The sequence below is a fragment of the Portunus trituberculatus genome, chromosome 28, assembly GCF_017591435.1.
Source record: "Portunus trituberculatus isolate SZX2019 chromosome 28, ASM1759143v1, whole genome shotgun sequence".
Classification (NCBI taxonomy): domain Eukaryota; kingdom Metazoa; phylum Arthropoda; class Malacostraca; order Decapoda; family Portunidae; genus Portunus; species Portunus trituberculatus.
This window is the reverse complement of record NC_059282.1, coordinates 7,052,611-7,071,055: the sequence shown is the minus strand read 5'-3', so window position 1 is coordinate 7,071,055 and position 18,445 is coordinate 7,052,611. Positions and strand designations below refer to the sequence as shown.

Below are 18,445 nucleotides of genomic sequence, written 5' to 3'. Positions count from 1 at the left end.
TTCCTGTTCATCCTCTTTCATTAATTCCTCCTCCTTCTTCTCCTTCTCATCTTTCTCTTCGTCCTGTTCCTGTTTCTCACATATTTTTCTTTCCTACTTGTCTCATTTAATTCTCCTCTCTCTCTCTCTCTCTCTCTCTCTCTCTCTCTCTCTCTCTCTCTCTCTCTCTCTCTCTCTCTCTCTCTCTCTCTCTCTCTCTCTCTCTCTCTCTCTCTCTCTCTCTCTCTCTCTCTCTCTCTCTCTCTCTCTCTCTCTCTCTCTCTCTCTCTCTCCTAAACAGTCTCCTTTTCAACTCCTCTCCCACGTGAAAAGGAGAATTAGATGCAAAATGAGAGGAGGAAGAGGATTTAAAGAAGGATTAGGATTAGGATTAGCAGGAGGAGGAGGAGGAGGAGGATTTGAAATACAAGAACATACATAACACACACACACACACACACACACACACACACACACACACACACACACACACAATAGACGTGATGTTAGATCAATAAATGGATATTAGAAATCAAATTAGCGTTGATTAGCATGCCAAGAGAGAGAGAGAGAGAGAGAGAGAGAGAGAGAGAGAGAGAGAGAGAGAGAGAGAGAGAGAGAGACAATTATAACCACGTGCCCTGGCGTCCACTCTAAATTAATCCACTTTGGAGGAAATTGGCTAATCCACCCCACAGCTTCCACACTGTCCTTTAGAGAGCAGGAGGAGGAGGAGGAGGAGGAGGAGGAGGAGGAGGAGGAGGAGGAGGAGGAGGAGGAGGATTGAGGAATGAGACAGTGATGTAGGATGCCATAAAAGTAACATTTATATAAAAGAAAATGGCAAAGAAAATCTGTCTGTAACCTGAGTGTGTGTTTTCAGTTGTTTTGATTTTTCCTTAAGAGAGAAATAAAAGTTGGCGTGAGGAAAAGAACAAAAGAAAATGAAAAAATAGAGGAAAGAAATAATAGAAGAAAGAAACAAAGAAAACGAGAAAATAGAGGGAAAATAACAAGTGAGGTGAAGGAAGGAAGGAAAAGAAAGTCAGAGAAAATGGAGAAAAACAAGAATGAAAGAGAAAAACAAGGAGAAAGGGAAAAATAAGTCAGTTTTTTTTCTAAAAGTGAAGACAAAGCAATTAGTACGAAGTTTTTTCCTTTTCTTTTCATTTTTTTCATTATTTTCATCAACACACACCTTTCATACAATACCTCTATTCACACCTGTTAATTTGCACCTCTTACCTGTCTCTACCCTTTACTCCTTACTTATTCCCTCTCTCTCCCCTCTCCCTTTTCCCTACATCCCTCTCCCTTACTCCCTGTCTCTATTCTCTCCTCCATTCATGGGCTATCCTCCTGACCTTGCCTTCTCCTCTTGTTCTTCTCTCCCTCTTTACCTATTCCCTGTTTCTCTTATCTTCTTCTTCTCTACTTTTTTTCTTTCGTTTAGTTTATTTTTCCTGTTTATTTTTTCTGTGTTTTAAGTGAGTGAGGGGATAATCTGTCTCTCTGTCTCTCTCTCTCTCTCTCTCTCTCTGTCTCTACACACAAACGAGGCCAAAATGAAAGCAACAGTAGAAGCAACAGAAAATGGCCACAGTTTCAAGAGGCCGAGCTGTCAATCAAACTTGTGGCCAAATGATTTTCCTTCTTCATTTTTCCCACACGGTCACGAAGCACTTGGCACCACTTGGCACTGTTTGGCACTGCTCCTCGTTAGCGGCGCGCCACTGCTTTTATTGGGCTTTCAGGACTCTCTCTCTCTCTCTCTCTCTCTCTCTCTCTCTCTCTCTCTCTCTCTCTCTCTCTCTCTCTCTCTCTCTTTGTGTTAATTGCACACTAATAGGAAATCTTACACTTCAGCAAAATAGGTGTAAGTTTTCACTCAAAATATGTTTCACTAAATTAATTAATCAATGGTACTCCCTCAGCGTGTGTGTGTGTGTGTGTGTGTGTGTGTGTGTGTGTGTGTGTGTGTGTGTGTGTGTGTGTGTGTGTGTGTGTGTGTGTGTGTGTGTGTGTGTGTGTGATGATTTAAGTATGGTGCGCTTCCCTCCATCGACTCCCTCCTTACTCTCCCCTCCCCATTTCTTTTCTTTCTCTTCCTCCTACTATTCTTACTTCTCCTCCTCCTCCTCCTCCTCCTCCTTCCTCCTCCTCCTCCTCCTCCTCCTCCTCCTCCTCCTTCTTCTCCTCCTCCTCCTCCTCCTCATTGGAATAGTCCTCTCTCTCTCTCTCTCTCTCTCTCTCTCTCTCTCTCTCTCTCTCTCTCTCTCTCTCTCTCTCTCTCTCTCTCTCTCTCTCTCTCTCTCTCTCTCTCTCTCTCTCTCTCTCTTTACAAACACACATACACATACACAAAACATTTCCCTCCCAATACACCACTACACACACACACACACACACACACACACACACACACACACACACACACACACACACACACACACACACACACGCACACACGTCACCGTATTACCTCGCAACAAAACTCCATAACAAAAAAAATTAAAAAGAGGAAAAAAATAGCAAACGATAATAAATAAAAGTTGAAATAAAATAAATGATGCAATGATTCCACTGTTATCCATTTACCCTCCCCCCCCCCATTAATTCCCCTCCCCTTCCCCTCTCCTCTCCTCTCCTCTCTCCCCTCTTTTCCCTAATCCTTCCCCTCTCAACTATACTCTCTCTCTATCTATCTCTTTCCTTTCCTCTTTTATTCATTTCAGGTTCTCTCTCTCTCTCTCTCTCTCTCTCTCTCTCTCTCTCTCTCTCTCTCTCTCTCTCTCTCTCTCTCTCTTCCCCTTAAATCCACGCAATGAATGTTAAATCTTATAATCATTCTCATTTCATTATAATCCTCACGGACACACACACACACACACACACACACACACACACACACACACACACACACACACACACACACACACACAACGGTGGAAACTAAGTAGAGAGAGAGAGAGAGAGAGAGAGAGAGAGAGAGAGAGAGAGAGAGATGGAGAGAACTCTTAGACACTCACCCACCTCCTCACTCACACACACACCAACCTCCTCTCACACACACACACACACACACACACACACACACACACACACACACACACACACACACCCTCAATCACCCTCGCCAACACTGATTTCAACACCAGCAGAAACAACAACGGTAAACTTGATAAATGAGCGGCCATTTGCAGGGAGAGATGAGGAATGGAGGGAGAGAGAGGGAGAGAGGGAGAGGAAGGGAAGGGAAGGGAAAGGCAAGAAGACAAGCAAAAGAAAAAATGGAAGCAAAGAGCGTTAAGAGAGAATAAAGGAAGAGAATGGAGAGAGGAAACTGACGAAGAAGGGAGGTGAAACAGAGACGAAAAGGAAGGTAATGAAACTTGAGAGGAAAAGGAAGAGAATGAAGAGAAAGCGAGGGAAGAAAGGATGAGAGAAAAGAGGATAATGGGGATACTAAGAAAAGATGAAACAGAGGCGGAAAGAAAGAGAAAGGAAAGGAGGAAAAAGGGAAAATAGATAAGCTAGTGGAAAAGGAGAGGAATAGAGGAAAATTAAATGAAAAGAGAGACAAGGGAAAAGGAAAAGGATAAGAGAAAAGGAGAGTAAAAGAAAAGATGTAAAAGAGAAGTGGAATATAGAGAGAGAGAGAGAGAGAGAAGACTTTGAAGAGGGGAAAAGAGAAAAACATTGATCCTTATAACAAAGAAAAGTCAAATGCTAAAAAAAAATGAAAAGAAAAGAAAAATACAGTCAAATAAATGGAAAAAAAAAAGTTGAAGAATACATAGACGAGAAGGGAAAGAAATGTGACAAATAAAGTAAGCAAACCAATCAGACCTGGTGTATTAGCTAATCTATACAACGTCGATACAGCACCTCTGAAACCCACATCTGAACCCATTACTCTTTCTCTCCTCCTCCTCCTCCTCCTCCTCCTCCTTCTCCTCTTTACTATCTTTTTTTCAATGCAAGGGCAACACAAGATTTAAAAAAAGACCCACTTCAAATACTAGTTCCCTTAAAAATAGGTGAAAAAGTTAGCCAAAATTCAGGAACAAATGTCTTGAAACCTCCCTCTCTATGTCTGGGAGTTAGTTAAGAGTCTCAACATACAACCTAGTAGGACTCCCGGTGTTTATTGTTGTTTGCCTTCCTTTGTTTTCCTCTGTATATCTCTTCTTTGATCTATATTACCACGTTCTGAAGTGAAATAGAGGATACAAGAATGAATACGAGGATAGTGGATAATTTTAAGGAGGAAGAGAGGGAGGAAAAGAGAGAAAATAAGATAGAAAGGAGGTGAGAACTATAGGATGATAGAAGGAAGGAGAAAATAAAAGTAAAAGAGAAAGATAACCAGACACAAAAGTGGAAAATGATGAGTAGGTGAGTGAGTGAGTGAATATGTGAGTGAGTGAAGGACAGAATGAGTAAGCAAGAAAGAGAAACAATTACTTAACACAAGACAAAAAAAGAAATGTAAAATTGTAAAAAAAATAACATGACGAAAATATTTTAAAAGTTTGCATGTTTCTTTTTACGTGACCTATTAGCAAACCAGGGAGGAGGAGGAGGAGGAGGAAGAGGTGAGGAGGAGGAGGAGGAAGAGGAGGAGGAGGTCAGATCTTTTTATCCACAGTGAGCATGAATGAAAGGCCATTAGGAGATAAATCTTGGAAGTAAATAAGTAATGAATGAAGGAAGGAAGGAAGAAAGGGAGGAAGGAAGGAATTAAAAGAAGGAATGTAAGAGAGAGAGAGAGAGAGAGAGAGAGAGAGAGAGAGAGAGAGAGAGAGAGAGAGAGAGAGAGAGAGAAAGAGGAGAAAGAAGAAAGAAAGAAAGGAGGAGCAGGAGGAGGACAAGAAGGAGGAGGAGGGGAAGCAGAACAAGAACAAGAAGAACAAAGAACAAGAAGAAGAAGAAGAAGAAGAAGAAGAAGAAGAAAGAATGAAAAACAAACATACAAGGAAATAAAGATATAAAGAAAGAAAAATTAAAATAAAAGAAGAGAAAAGAAAAAATGAAAAACTCTCTCTCTCTCTCTCTCTCTCTCTCTCTCTCTCTCTCTCTCTCTCTCTCTCTCTCTCTCTCTCTCTCTCTCTCTCTCTCTCTCTCTCTCTCTTTCTCTCTCTCTCTCTCTCCATGTCATGTAATATACTGTTGTCTTACTGGTCTAATTATTTCATTCGTATTCCTCGAGACAAAGGGAGGTAATTAAGCCACCGGGACGTGTTTAATCAGATCATAATAAACAAGAGAATGAAAGAAAACGACACAGGAGAACTGACCTAAATTTAAGATGTAATGGAATTCTTCACCTGCATTTTGAGTGTCCTAGAGAGAGAGAGAGAGAGAGAGAGAGAGAGAGAGAGAGAGAGAGAGAGAGAGAGAGAGAGAGAGAGAGAGAGAGAGAGAGAGAGAGAGAGAGAGAGAGAGAGAGAGAGAGAGAGAGAGAGAGAGAGAGAGAGAGAGAGAGAGAGAGAGAGAGAGAGAGAGAGAGAGAGAGAGAGAGAGAGAGAGAGAGAGAGAGAGAGAGAGAGAGAGAGAGAGAGAGAGAGAGAGAGAAGTCGGAAGCAAATGTAGATGCATGACAAAGATATCAAAAGAAAGAGAAAGTGGGGAAACACGAAAGTTACTACAAATACGTAAGTTATAACGTGTAAGAATATTATAAAGTCCCTGCTCTTTCTGAAACGAGATTTACCGTTTTCTTAGTATACAAACCATGTACAAAAAACGAATATTTTAGAGGGTTACTTAACAAATATATCACTTCTTTCTGACAACCAAATAATATTCATTGCTATTATTTGTTTTCACCCTAAATATCCCCCTACGAAAGAACAGTTCAATTTTTACCTATTTATTTTTGTTTTGTAATTTGAATATTGCCTTAAATATGACGAAATAATGAGTAATGGTATATATCAGACCAAATTTCCCAATGTTCCTTCTACCTTGCGTTTATGTTGCTCTATTTCCAACCATCGCAAAGCACAGCCTGTCCTGGAGAGAAAACAAGGTACGGACGACACACACACACACCCGGTAGCTCAGTGGTTAGAGCGCTGGCTTCACAAGCCAGAGGACCGGGGTTCGATTCCCCGGCCGGGTGGAGATATTTGGGTGTCTCCTTTCACGTGTGGCCCCTGTTCACCTATCAGGGAGTAGGTACGGGATGTAAATCGAGGAGTTGTGACCTTGTTGTCCCGGTGTGTGGTGTGCCTGGTCTCAGGCCTATCCGTAGATCGGAAATGGTGAGCTCTGAGCTCGTTCCGTAGGGTAACGTCTGGCTGTCTCGTCAGAGACTGCAGCAGATCATACAGTGAAACACACACACACACCATAGTAATGCATTAAGTATTTTGCATCACTTGTAATTCAGTCACATACTTTTCTGTATATCAAAAAGGCATAGAAAGCGAGGTAAGCCAATAAAAGTGAACAAAAGCTACATAAAAATTTACAAGTCCACGTGCTCTATAAATCTTTATCAGTCACTCTTATCTATGATGACCACCTCTGCCTATTCAACCCTTTCAGTACTTGAACACATTTTTACCTTGAGATTTGTGTACGATTAAACCATTATAGCAAGGATCTATGAAGGTCAGAATATTAATAGCCACAGTTTTCACTATTTCAATCCCCATGTAAGTTTCTGAAGCTGTATAAAATCACCAAATAATAACCAAAATGAATATGGAAACGCGTCATGGTACTGAAGGAATTAATGGTGGTGGTACTGAAAAAAGACTGATAGCAAGATAGATAAAACGGATGGATAGATAGAGAAGCAGACCAAGAGTGGTAATGGTGGTGGTACTAAACTAAAGACAGATAACAAGATAGATGGATAGATAGACAAGCAGAGCAAAGCATTTTTTAACCAATTTTTGCAGCCATTTGCCGTGTTTCCCTCTTCCTTATGAAGAAAATGACAGGGGTAATGGTGGTGGTACTGAGGTGGGCAGGAAAGGATGTTTTATTGAGCACTCCTTCACATCTGAGCTTTCAATGAATAGTTAAGTTCATTAGTCAGCGGGAACACTCAAGGAAAGGTACATAGTGTGAGGTGCGGTAAGATACGCACCATTAAGTGAATGAAACCTAAGTTAACACACGTTTAAAAGACATGCCACGTGTACCTAATGAATTTTCTAGTAACGCACACACACACACACACACACACACACACACACACACACACACACACACACATGATCTTATTGATAATCGAAGCAGGGAGGTGGATGAGAGAGAGAGAGAGAGAGAGAGAGAGAGAGAGAGAGAGAGAGAGAGAGAGAGAGAGGATGGAGGGAATGGCAAGAAGACAAAAGGCAAGGCGTGGTTCTGGAGGAGGGTATTGTGACCCCTCAACACTATCAGAAGTGGCCCTCTTCACCCCCACCTCCGCCACACACACACACACACACACACACACACACACACACACACACACACACACACACGGTGACTCCAGACTGTGAAGACCAGACATCACCCACCCACAAGTCTGAGGCTCGTATTTTCAACTACTCTTGAGCTTCACCTCCACTATTTCAAAGACTTTATTTAACCTCTTCAGCACCATGACGCGTTTACTTATTCATTCTGTTTACTATTTGTTGATTTTATACAGCTTCAGAAACTCATGTGGCGATTAAAATAGTGAAGACTGTGGCCATTAATCTTCTGACCTGCATAGACCCTTACTAATGTCAACAAAATCGTTTAATCACACCCAAATCTCAATACTGAAGAGGTTTAATTCACACGAGTTTGTAAGGTATTTTTTACGGTTCTAGTGATAAATTAAAAAGACTTCTACATAATTAATAAGAGAAACACTCTTGAAAACGTGGCTAATCATCAATTTAGCCTTGGAAAATAGTCGTGGTGAGAGAGCAGAGCGATTTTGAATACAGACCTGAATGCAGTGAATGGTGTCTCTGATGGATGGTGATGCATGGTGAGCAGTGAGTGATGGTGGTGAATGAGACCATCGTAAGTCGTCACGTATTAATTGATTAAGTTACCTGACAGCAAGTATTAACACCTGGCTCTTAATGGTATACGTTAAAAAAAATAGCACTTGATAAACTTTATAAATATTCTAACATGATCAATACATGTTTATCTAAACTCTCTCTCTCTCTCTCTCTCTCTCTCTCTCTCTCTCTCTCTCTCTCTCTCTCTCTCTCTCTCTCTCCTTTAAATCAATATCTTTGTCTGCAGAGAGAGAGAGAGAGAGAGAGAGAGAGAGAGAGAGAGAGAGAGAGAGAGAGAGAGAGAGAGAGAGAGAGACTACACGCCACTTATTAGACATTTGAATGATCAGCGGGACAAGTGACATCAGCAGATCTCAGGAGAAGACAAAAGAGGCAAAAGACCTTGAAGACAATTGATTTCCCGCCTTCAGGAGCCTTAGTGCCTTCAATACCACGAGCGCAAACTGCCACCGTCACTAGGATGAAAGACACTAGATAATACTTTGTTTGTACTAGTATAAGGGTAATAATTCAAGAGGAAGATTATGACACGTATTTCTTCACTCCATTATTTTTCAAGTGGGCCTTTTTTTTCTTTTTTTTCTTTTGCCCATGGCTAGTTGCCCTCTCCTGCATAAAAAGAAGAAATTTATCTAACATTCCTGCAGTTTGCCATTGACCATCTGTTTCATTTGTATCTATTTATATGTTGATCATGAACAATGGATATAGAGGGTGAAGAAAAGGCGTTGAAAAAAAAAAAAAAAAAAAAAGGTTCTGAAACTCTCAAAAAAAAAAAATTGAAAAAATACAGGAATAAGGAAAAGTGTGAAAAGAACAATTTAGGTAGTGCCTTTAAACTCTTCTTCAAAACAAGCTTACAAAGGATTATAAAGGAAGAACAAACAGCTCTTACTTACCTGTTTACGAACTATTCTATATCAAGTAATGTAAAAGAAAAGAAAAGATCAAGTCATAGGAAGAAGTACAGATTCAGGGAGAGTTCCAGAATCTCGTTAATATTACGTAAAAGAAAGCTTCCCAGAATGACATCCAGGATTTCTCGTGTAACATTTACGTAAACAACACAAGCCCTTTACTGCTATACCATCCGGAATAAAGGAACTATGCATCACCTAATACAGCGTTACGACAGCTCTTGGTATTCATGAATGCGCAGAGTACACTTAATTAACAGAAATGGGCCATGACCCTTATGTACTTAATGCATTCATATATACAGTACTGAAGCTGCCAAGATATATTACAGTACATACAACGAATACCTGTGTCCTTATCTAAGACGATTTTCCTAATTGTTATGTTCGTCCTCTATTTATGTCGCTATTAACATGAAAGACTCGTCCACGCAGGTTATAATTTGTTAGTGTCTGCGAGGCTAACACTCTAACCGGCGCCATATGACTTCTCTCCAGCGGCACCTTGACCTACTCGATATCCAATGTCACCCCATCCTTCTCCAATGACAATGGACTCACCCACTACAAGAAATCTCTCTCTCTCTCTCTCTCTCTCTCTCTCTCTCTCTCTCTCTCTCTCTCTCTCCAGTAATTCTCGGTATCATGGATTTATGACCGAAAAAGAGCACTCAAGAGGATCCAGCCAATAAGTGTACGATGGATGTCAACCGAGTGTGACAGGAATGCTGACCAAGTCCCTCTTCAGAGTGATGGAGGACAAGGCGACACATTGGTGCAAAGGTGGAAGAACTGCATCCATTAGCATCTTGTTCAGATACGATGACAAAAATTTTGGATCTATATCGCAAGCGCGCACACACACACATACACATTCTGTGGGGGCCATGGAGGAGAGGTGGTGGGTAACAAGCACCATCGAGAAGAGATCTCGAGGACAAAGACGCTTACAAAACAGACTTAAAAAAAGAAGTTGGGTTGGGAGCGAAATCACACAACCTGAGCAACAACATACGCCCGCGCCCCGTGCACCAGTGCATCTTTCCTGTGACTCCTGAGTCTCGGCCAGCAAAACTCAAAAACTCTTTACAGTTTAGGTGGAGGTGCGAGTACAGTGCAGGCGAGGGTGTGCGCGTTGAGAAGGCATTGGTGTGAAGACGGGCTAAAGGGGTGAAGGGGTGAAAGGTCCGGCGCCACCAAATGGTAGACTTTCGAGCGTGAGGGTCCAGCAGCAGCACCAACAAAGGGCTGACGCCTCAATAAGTGGCTCTCTTCGTGGAGTGGGCCCCACCCATCGAGGGGACCGAAGGTAAGAAAGGTTGCGATCCTCAGTCTCCTTTCTCGTCCCCGTTGGTCAGTACGTGGCTGCCGCGCCCCACGCCCGGCCTCGCCACTCACCACGTCACTCCACTACCGCGGGGCCATGACTCTCGCCTAACAAGCGTCTATTAAACCAGTGCTCGGCAGCGGGACAGCGCTAGGGAGTGGCGGCAGATGCAGCAATGTAACAGCCCCTGGCGACGCGGCGAGACCAGTGCAGGGAGCCAGACATCACATTACCCCTAGTGACGATGGTGCTGCACTGCGAGAGCAGGATGCCGCCCCTGGGCTTTGATAGGGTGGACTGCATCTCTGCCCCTGACCACTTCCCACCACCTATGGACGACTACCTGCCCCAGATGTCCCCCACGCCGTTCATCCACGTGGTGCGGTGGAGCAAGCTGTGGGGCTGCCTGCCCATCGCGTACAAGAAATCAGCCCACTCCTGGTGCCTCAGCCCCTTCCTCACCTTCTGGGTGGTGTGCATGATCGGCCTCAACCTGCCGACCTTCTACGACTGTATCAAGGCCTCGCTGGCCTCAGACGGCCTCATGCTGTACGTGATGGTGATGATCGTGTGTGTGATGAGTGTGTCGGCCGTGTCCATGCATGTGCTGGCGCTCGTCTACTACGGACAGTGGATAGACTTCCTCAACAACTGGATGACGTTCGAGCGGCAGTTCCCTACACTGACGGTGGGCGTGCGTTCCCTGCGTATCTCGTACCCGCTATTCATCGGTTTCTTCCTATACGTCCTCTTCTTCGTGGTGAACATTCTGAACGAGCTTCGCTTCAACCTGATCAACAATGACGGCGTGTGGCGCATGCTGTCTCTGGTGTACGTGTACATCATCTACAGCTTCACGCTCTCCATGCCTGTACTGTGGGTGGTCATGGCCTCCAAGGTGTTCGTGGTGTGCCTCTGCCACATCAGACACGAGCTGGAGTCCATCGTGGAGTGTGTCAAGTATGGCGTCAGCTGCACCAACTCACCAATCCAGAAATGCATCGCCACGGGGGACATGAACCGCATGCAGGAGGCAGTGCTGGACCTGGCGCGCCTTATCGAGAGCTTCAAGATCATCATGGGTCCCTTCATGCTGATCATCGTGCCCCACCACATCATCTCCCTCATCTGCTTCCTCTACTGGACTCTCGTCTCCACCCTAGACTACTCTGACTGGTACTCCCCCCTCAGCTTCAGCCTCCTCTCTGCCCAGGCCATCATCCCCATCTTCTGCGCCGCCATCTACAGCGAGGACGTGCACACGCAGGTAAACACGCCCTCCCAGCACGTGTACTCACTATCACACAAGTAACCACACCCTCCCAGCACGTGTACTCACTTATTACGCAGGTAAACACGCCTTTCCTGCACGTGTACTCACTATCACACAAGTAAACACGCACTTCCCACACAAATATACACCATATATACACGCACTACACTCTCAAACCCACCTAACACACATATATACACACACATACAACCTGACAACACAAATAAATAAAATAAACAAGACAAATACAAGAATAAAATAGATAATCTCGTACACACCATTTCACGGACACCACTTCAACATCAACAAAACAATAAATAAATCTTAAAATACTCAAACTAAGATGCATCACGTAAATATAACCATAACACCTAAGATACTTATAAAAAAGGAAAGCTAAGACTATGTAAAATAAACAAAATATAGACGTGAATGGAAGTAATAGGAGAGTGAGACTGAGGTAGAACAGAGAGAGAATGGGAGTGGGAGTGAGCGACCATGACAGAAAACGGGTCGAGATTAGAGGCAAGGGGCGCTGGGTTGCCTCGGTGACTGAAAATTTTTCCCCACAGAAGGAGTCCCTGATTGAGCCTCTGATCATCTTGAAAAGCACCATGGCTGACGAGACGGCCAAACACAAGGTGAGAGAGAGAGAGAGAGAGAGAGAGAGAGAGAGAGAGAGAGAGAGAGAGAGAGAGAGAGAGAGTCTATTCACTTATATAATCCTCATAAATTATTCCTCCCACCTGTCATAGCAATTAATGGCAGGGTTACATCCTTTCTCCCGCAGATGGCCACTTTAATTGACCACCTGGACAGACTGGACGCACAAGTAGAGGGGCGCGGCTTCTTCACCTTAAACAAGAGCATGGCAACCTCGGTGAGAGCCAAAACCTGGAATTTACAAGACTTTAGGTAGAACACAAGAAAATTTCGATATAAAATGAATAGATAAGACAAAGTTAGCTAACCTCCTTTCTTCCTACCAACTTCTTTCCTTCCTCCCTCTTTTCTTCCTTTCCTGCCTTCCATGATAAGGTTCCTGTTTAGAAACGCTTGGCTCTTTCACAATGACGATTTTCAAAGGCCACAGGGATGATTTGCCGGAATTTCAAGACTATTTATTCTGCTGTACATGTGGAAAGCTTATTAGTCCGTCACTAGAACCTTAAGAAAAACACCCTTTGAAAATACGTTCAACTTCAAGTACTATATGCTTTTGAACGTAATGGAGGTGCAGCGTAGAAGTGTTTATAATAGGTTCCTAACTCGTGTGCCTTCCTCCCCCAGGTGGTGAACACGGTGGTGACATATCTGGTGGTGCTAATCCAGTTCTACGGAGAAGGAAGGAAGCGATAAATACTCTCCAACAATGTCCATATAAGATCATAATATGGACATTGCTCCCCAAGAAATCACTGTTGAGGACTTCTTCCCTCCACACACACACACACACACACACACACACACACACACACACACACACACACACACACACACACATGCATATTAACCAGGATTGCCCATGTCTGTCGTTGTTATACAACTCGCTATCTTAATATACTTTCTGAGCATGGAACAATTATTAAGGTGATCAGCTTCTCAATGTAGTTGTTGAAATATCCTAACATCGCTTTCCCTTCATTCACTTAGCACCTGACAGCTGATCAGCGCACTATGGTGGCAAAGTGCTGTAAATTTCATTCCTTTTATTATTTTCTGATGTTCGTCAACGTATAATGTAAATGTAAAATTGTTCCTACAAAGGAAATGTGTATGTACAAAATGTCAAAGGTACTCCCACCATGCACAAATTTATCTGTAAGACTTTCTCTCGTTTTACAGTACTACGAGTAGAATAGTTGTCTTGGCATAGTTGCTTCAATATCTGCTATTATGTTGACAAGTGCAGCAATGCATTGGTGTAAGGTGTGCAAGTGTTGTCTTCGTAACATCATATTTACTGTATTATAGATGATAATGAATATAATCAAACATTCAAAATAAATCAGAACTGTCAATATCCCGTTGTCTGCTTCACACACACACACACACACACACACACACTTGATGCTATACACAACCCCAGGTGAGAGAGAGAGAGAGAGAGAGAGAGAGAGAGAGATAACCGAATGACTAATGATAAAGTTACCACCAAAAGAAAATGGAATCCCATCATGACGCCTCCAGCTTCTCCCTCCTGACGACTCTAACGCCGCCTCGAGGATTCACCAAAGAAACTCGAGTCTCGACAACAAATTTCCTTGGTAACTACAGCTGAATTCTGATAATTTCTGAACCAGCGTTGCTATAATTTTTTTTTTTATCGGCCCTATGTGTCACCATGCTACGGCAGCTCTGACCCCACAGTCCACACGGTGCCTGCACCCTGAGGGATCGTCCAGGGTAGGGCACCACCTCAGACCAAAGTGATGAGGCACCACGGGCTGGCATTCCTAGCGTTGTTTTCACTCATTGTTATATGCCACTTTCACCACACCACCACACAACACAGCCACATCACACTCACCTTAAAGCATCACGACGTGGTCACCAATAGGCTGGATATGCTGAAGAGTCTTGCAAGATGATGGCTGTTCTCAACACCCGTCCCGCACACTGACGAGTGGCGAGGCTGAGGCGTTGTTGCGTGCGCATTCTCATGTCAAGTTTTCCTGCAAATAGGTTAACCTGTTTATTTTTCCGCCTTCGCATATAAACAGTAAACCATTAAGGTATCTAAATAATACCGAATGAATCTAACAATTTAAATTCACATCCAATGTGGCGCGGCGAAGAGGTATTATTAGATGTAACTTGCTAGGCAACACGATGTCTGTGAGAAGGCCACCACCTCCTCGACTAAAATTTGGCTTTATAAAACTACATCAATTATTTATCTTCGTAAATAGACGACTGTGATAGAAAATAAAAGGTCTGACACAATCTCTGACACAACATACTAAGCTAATTGTTTGAAACCCACAGTAAAGGAATCTTTTAACAACAAAAATTTTATTGATCCAACTGTTATACAGTATGAAATATCATCATCTTAATGATACAATAATTTATTACTGGAATATAAACGATTATCTATTTTTCTTTCTTCTTTTCTCTTTCTCTTTACCTCATCAGTTATGCACGTGTTTTTAGCCTGTGTTTATCAGTCTCTACTGCAACAAATCATTAACTTTGTGAAGGAACACATGAATGGAGTAAGTAAGCGTTACCTTCAAGGGTGAGGAGGCGGGGCTGGAGAAAGGTTGACCTTGTGAGGGAGAGGGAAGGAAGGAGGAAGGCTCTCGTCGCTCTATACCCGCATTGTCTTTCGGTTTCTCGAGAGGGACATCCTGGTATAGGCTGGAGACCGGGAGGGGGAGGGTGGAGAGGGGGGAGAGTGAGTGAGGGAATGGGTGGAGTGACTATGAGAGAGGGAGGGACAGGTAAGGTCAGTGCCGCGAGAGACAGCAAGAGTGGTGGGCGGGCGGCTGCAATGGACATCAATACCTGGCAAGACGCTTCCTGCCAGGGGCTTAGCTCTCCCTCACCCGACACACATCATCCCTGAGGGCCTGGCATGCTCGGCCTGCAGCGGGGAGTGACATGTAACCAAAGTAATCGTCCAAACCTCCAGCTGCGCCATCAGAGCAGCATTCTACAGCCCGCGCTAAACTCTCGCCATGCTGTCAGGCCACAGGATCGGCATGTACTCCAACAGCCCCACCATAGCCGACCTTCCAGTGATCCCCATCGGCCTGGACAGGTTCGGCGTCAGGACCTTCCCGACACCCTTCGTGCACATCGAGCGCTGGAGCATGGTATGGGGGTGCCTACCAGTCACCTACAGCTTCCCGGACCGCTCCTGGAAGCTGTCGCCATTCCTCGTTATGTGGATCCTATGCGGCGTGGGCTTCAACATCCCTTGCTTCTATGACTGCCTCATGGCCTCCATCGGCGGCGACAACAGCCTCACTCTGTACGTGATGATCCTGATCGTGGCTGTGATGAGCGTCTCAGCCATCGCCATGCACGTACTCTCCCTCGTCTTTCACAAGGAGTGGACAATGTTCCTCAATGGGTGGATGGTGTACGAGAGGAAATTCCCAACACTGACCACGGGTGTGCACTCTTACAAGCTGAGTGTGCCTCTGTACGTGGGATTCGTGATCTGTGTCCTCTTCTTCGTGATTAACATTCTGAACGAGCTTCGCTTCAACCTGATCAACAATGACGGTGTGGGGCGCATGCTGTCCCTGGTGTACGTGTATGTCATCTACAGCTTCACGCTCTCCATGCCCGTATTATGGGTGGTCATGGCCTCCAAGGTGTTCGTGTTGTGCCTCTGCCATATCAGACAGGAACTCGAATGTATCCTGGAGTGCGCCAAGTTCGGGATGACCTGCACCTCCAACATCCAGAAATGCGTCGCAGCGGGGGACATCAGTCTGCTGCAGGAGGCCGTGCTGGAGCTGCGGCGCATCATTCGTGCATTCAAAACCATCATCGGCCCGTTCATGCTGGTGATGGTCCCCCACCACATCATATCGCTCATCTGCTTCCTCTACTGGACGCTGGTCTCTACTCTCGACTACACCGACTGGTACTTCCCCCTCAGCTTTGGTCTTCTCTCCGTGCAGGCCATCGCCCCCATCTTCTGCGGCGCTATTTACAGCGAGCAGATTCAAACTGAGGTAACTCATACCTACCAGCTAAGCCTTCTGTGTTGCATAATATATAGTGATGATACGCAGATTCGGGTTTTCTGTGCAGTAATTAATGTCTTTACTCTTAAATAGTTTCGCTCTCCCATGAGTTTTGTAATAATTTTATTGCGTGATACGCCATAATCTCCGCTCGTACCCCTCAGTATGGTCTAGGAGCATCGTGTTACATTCTCTCTCTCTCTTGGGGGTGCTGCAATCAATTATAAGGGGTGCTGGGAAGTGATACACACACTTCACTTTCTTTTACCCTTCTAATAACAAGATATTAGTTAGGGGTGCTGGACTGCTTAGACATGACAACAGGGGGTGCTATGGTCGGAAAAGATTGGGAAACGCTGCCATAGGAAATTTTCGTTTGTGATATTGAGGAGCACTGTAAATAAATCGGTGTATTCAGAAGATACAAGACACCCGATGATTAGTGCACTTCAAACAGCCCCTTAGAAGCTTAGAGCATCAGATACTAATGCTGCAGCAAACCAATTCCCCATTACTTTCTATCATGCATAGTGATGAAAGATGCTACTAAGTACAGCTGGAATCAACATCAAATGATAGAATGGCCTCATTACTTCACCAATCAAAGCTTCACAGCCAGCACGTGACAGTATCACAGCTATCACCCAGTGGCCCCCACACACGTCCTCAGCTGCACCTCATTGAGGGCCACAACACAATTCTTTAGTGCCACTTGAGCTGTTGGTGACCTCAAGGACCCAGAAAGGCCAAACCTGAGGACAAAAGGCAGTTCCTGGGTGGTTCTCAAGTGAAACTCAATACTTTTTTTTTCTTCTTTCTTTCTCTGCTGCCTACACACGTCTTCTTCCATACAAATATTTAATGTAACATAAAATGTGAATATGAGAGCTTAGAACTCTAAAATCAAGTATATTAGAGACATGCTCTCCACCTCAGCATGGTTACTGATTTATTTAATATAATTTCAGAAAGACTCACTGATCGAGCCTCTCCTGATGCTCAAGGGAACAATGAAGGACCAGGAAGCCAAAGACCAGGCAAGTTTGAGCTCATCTATAACTTCATTTTCATTTTTTTGTAGATGAAAATTTTTCAATCCTGATAAGTTTGGTATCACTCATGTAATACAAAACATCTAAACACATGCTAACCACAAAGAAAGGGTAGACTGTGATTAATAAAAGTAGCCTTTAAGCTAAAGAGCTCTTGAAGCGTTGTACAGTGTACCGTGAGATACTTCAGAACACATCATTGTTTTTCTCCTGGACAGATGGCAACTCTTATTGACCACATTACCCGCATGGATGCCCAGATTGAGGGACGAGGGTTCTTCATCCTCAACAAGGGAATGGCCACCACGGTAAGTCCATAAGTGACCATTCATAATGCTTGTACACATGCAGCAATTCATGGTGAAACACTCTTTAGGAGCTTTTATGTAATGGTGCTTCATTTACAGATTATCAAGACATAACAAGATAGCTTATTACTAACTATGGTGATGTCTTTCTTCCTGGCAGGTTGTGAACACAGTGGTGACTTACTTGGTGGTGCTGATCCAGTTCTATGGCAGCAACTCTGGCTAAATTACTCTAGTCTAGTCTGGCTAGTGAAGTGACCTAATACAAACCCTATATTGCATATCTGTTATATAGGCACCAATACATTATGTAGAATACTACATGTTTTGAATTCAGCATTAGCAGTTATTTGTAGAGAAACTATATGATAATGAAAAGTTGAATTTGTAAGAAAATGTCAATTGTAGTTATCATAAACACTGACACCAAGAACACAAATGTGTCTGAGAAGCAAGTGATGGTGGCAGCTTCACCATAACATAGCTAGTCAAGCCAGGCCATCATGTAAACATTTCTTTCATGCTTATACTGTATTTGCTCATTATAATCATTGCTTGCTTATTATCAAATAAGCAGCTTTGTAACTAAGTATATATGTGTAGTTGAAGTGTTGCATACTATATGTTAATAGTACTCACTTCTTAAGTCAATTTTGCATGCCCTCCCTAATAGATAACAACAATACACATTGAAAATAATGTCCATGAACAATTATGTATTATGGCATGGAGCAATATCCATCAGTCTACATCTTACACTTCCCTCAAAGGAGGGTAGCATAGGTGAGATGCAGCTTGTCTTACATTATTATTTTTGTTTTATTAGTTTTATTGTATTAACATATATATATATATATAT

At 43.5% G+C, this 18,445-nt stretch overlaps 2 protein-coding genes across 3 annotated transcripts; both read left to right on the top strand.

Moving 5' to 3' along the window:
- The first annotated feature begins 10,058 nt into the window (after positions 1-10,058).
- On the top strand, positions 10,059-13,543 carry LOC123510130. 2 transcript variants are annotated; one of them, XM_045264966.1, is made up of 4 exons: positions 10,059-11,514; positions 12,093-12,161; positions 12,311-12,435; positions 12,811-13,543. In XM_045264966.1, exons 1-4 carry the CDS (start codon positions 10,492-10,494, stop codon positions 12,815-12,817), a joined length of 1,224 nt encoding a protein of 407 aa, XP_045120901.1. In that variant the 5' UTR covers positions 10,059-10,491; the 3' UTR covers positions 12,818-13,543. The 2 variants fall into 2 exon arrangements, with proteins under 2 accessions (XP_045120901.1, XP_045120900.1); XM_045264965.1 differs by having other exon boundaries at positions 10,060-11,514; positions 12,311-12,400.
- A 1,338-nt stretch (positions 13,544-14,881) lies between these two features.
- Positions 14,882-18,413, top strand: LOC123510310. Its single transcript, XM_045265315.1, has 4 exons — positions 14,882-16,214; positions 17,195-17,263; positions 17,497-17,586; positions 17,747-18,413. The coding sequence occupies exons 1-4, from the start codon at positions 15,204-15,206 to the stop codon at positions 17,810-17,812; spliced, it is 1,236 nt and encodes a 411-aa protein (XP_045121250.1). The 5' UTR covers positions 14,882-15,203; the 3' UTR covers positions 17,813-18,413.
- The last annotated feature ends 32 nt before the right edge of the window (positions 18,414-18,445 follow it).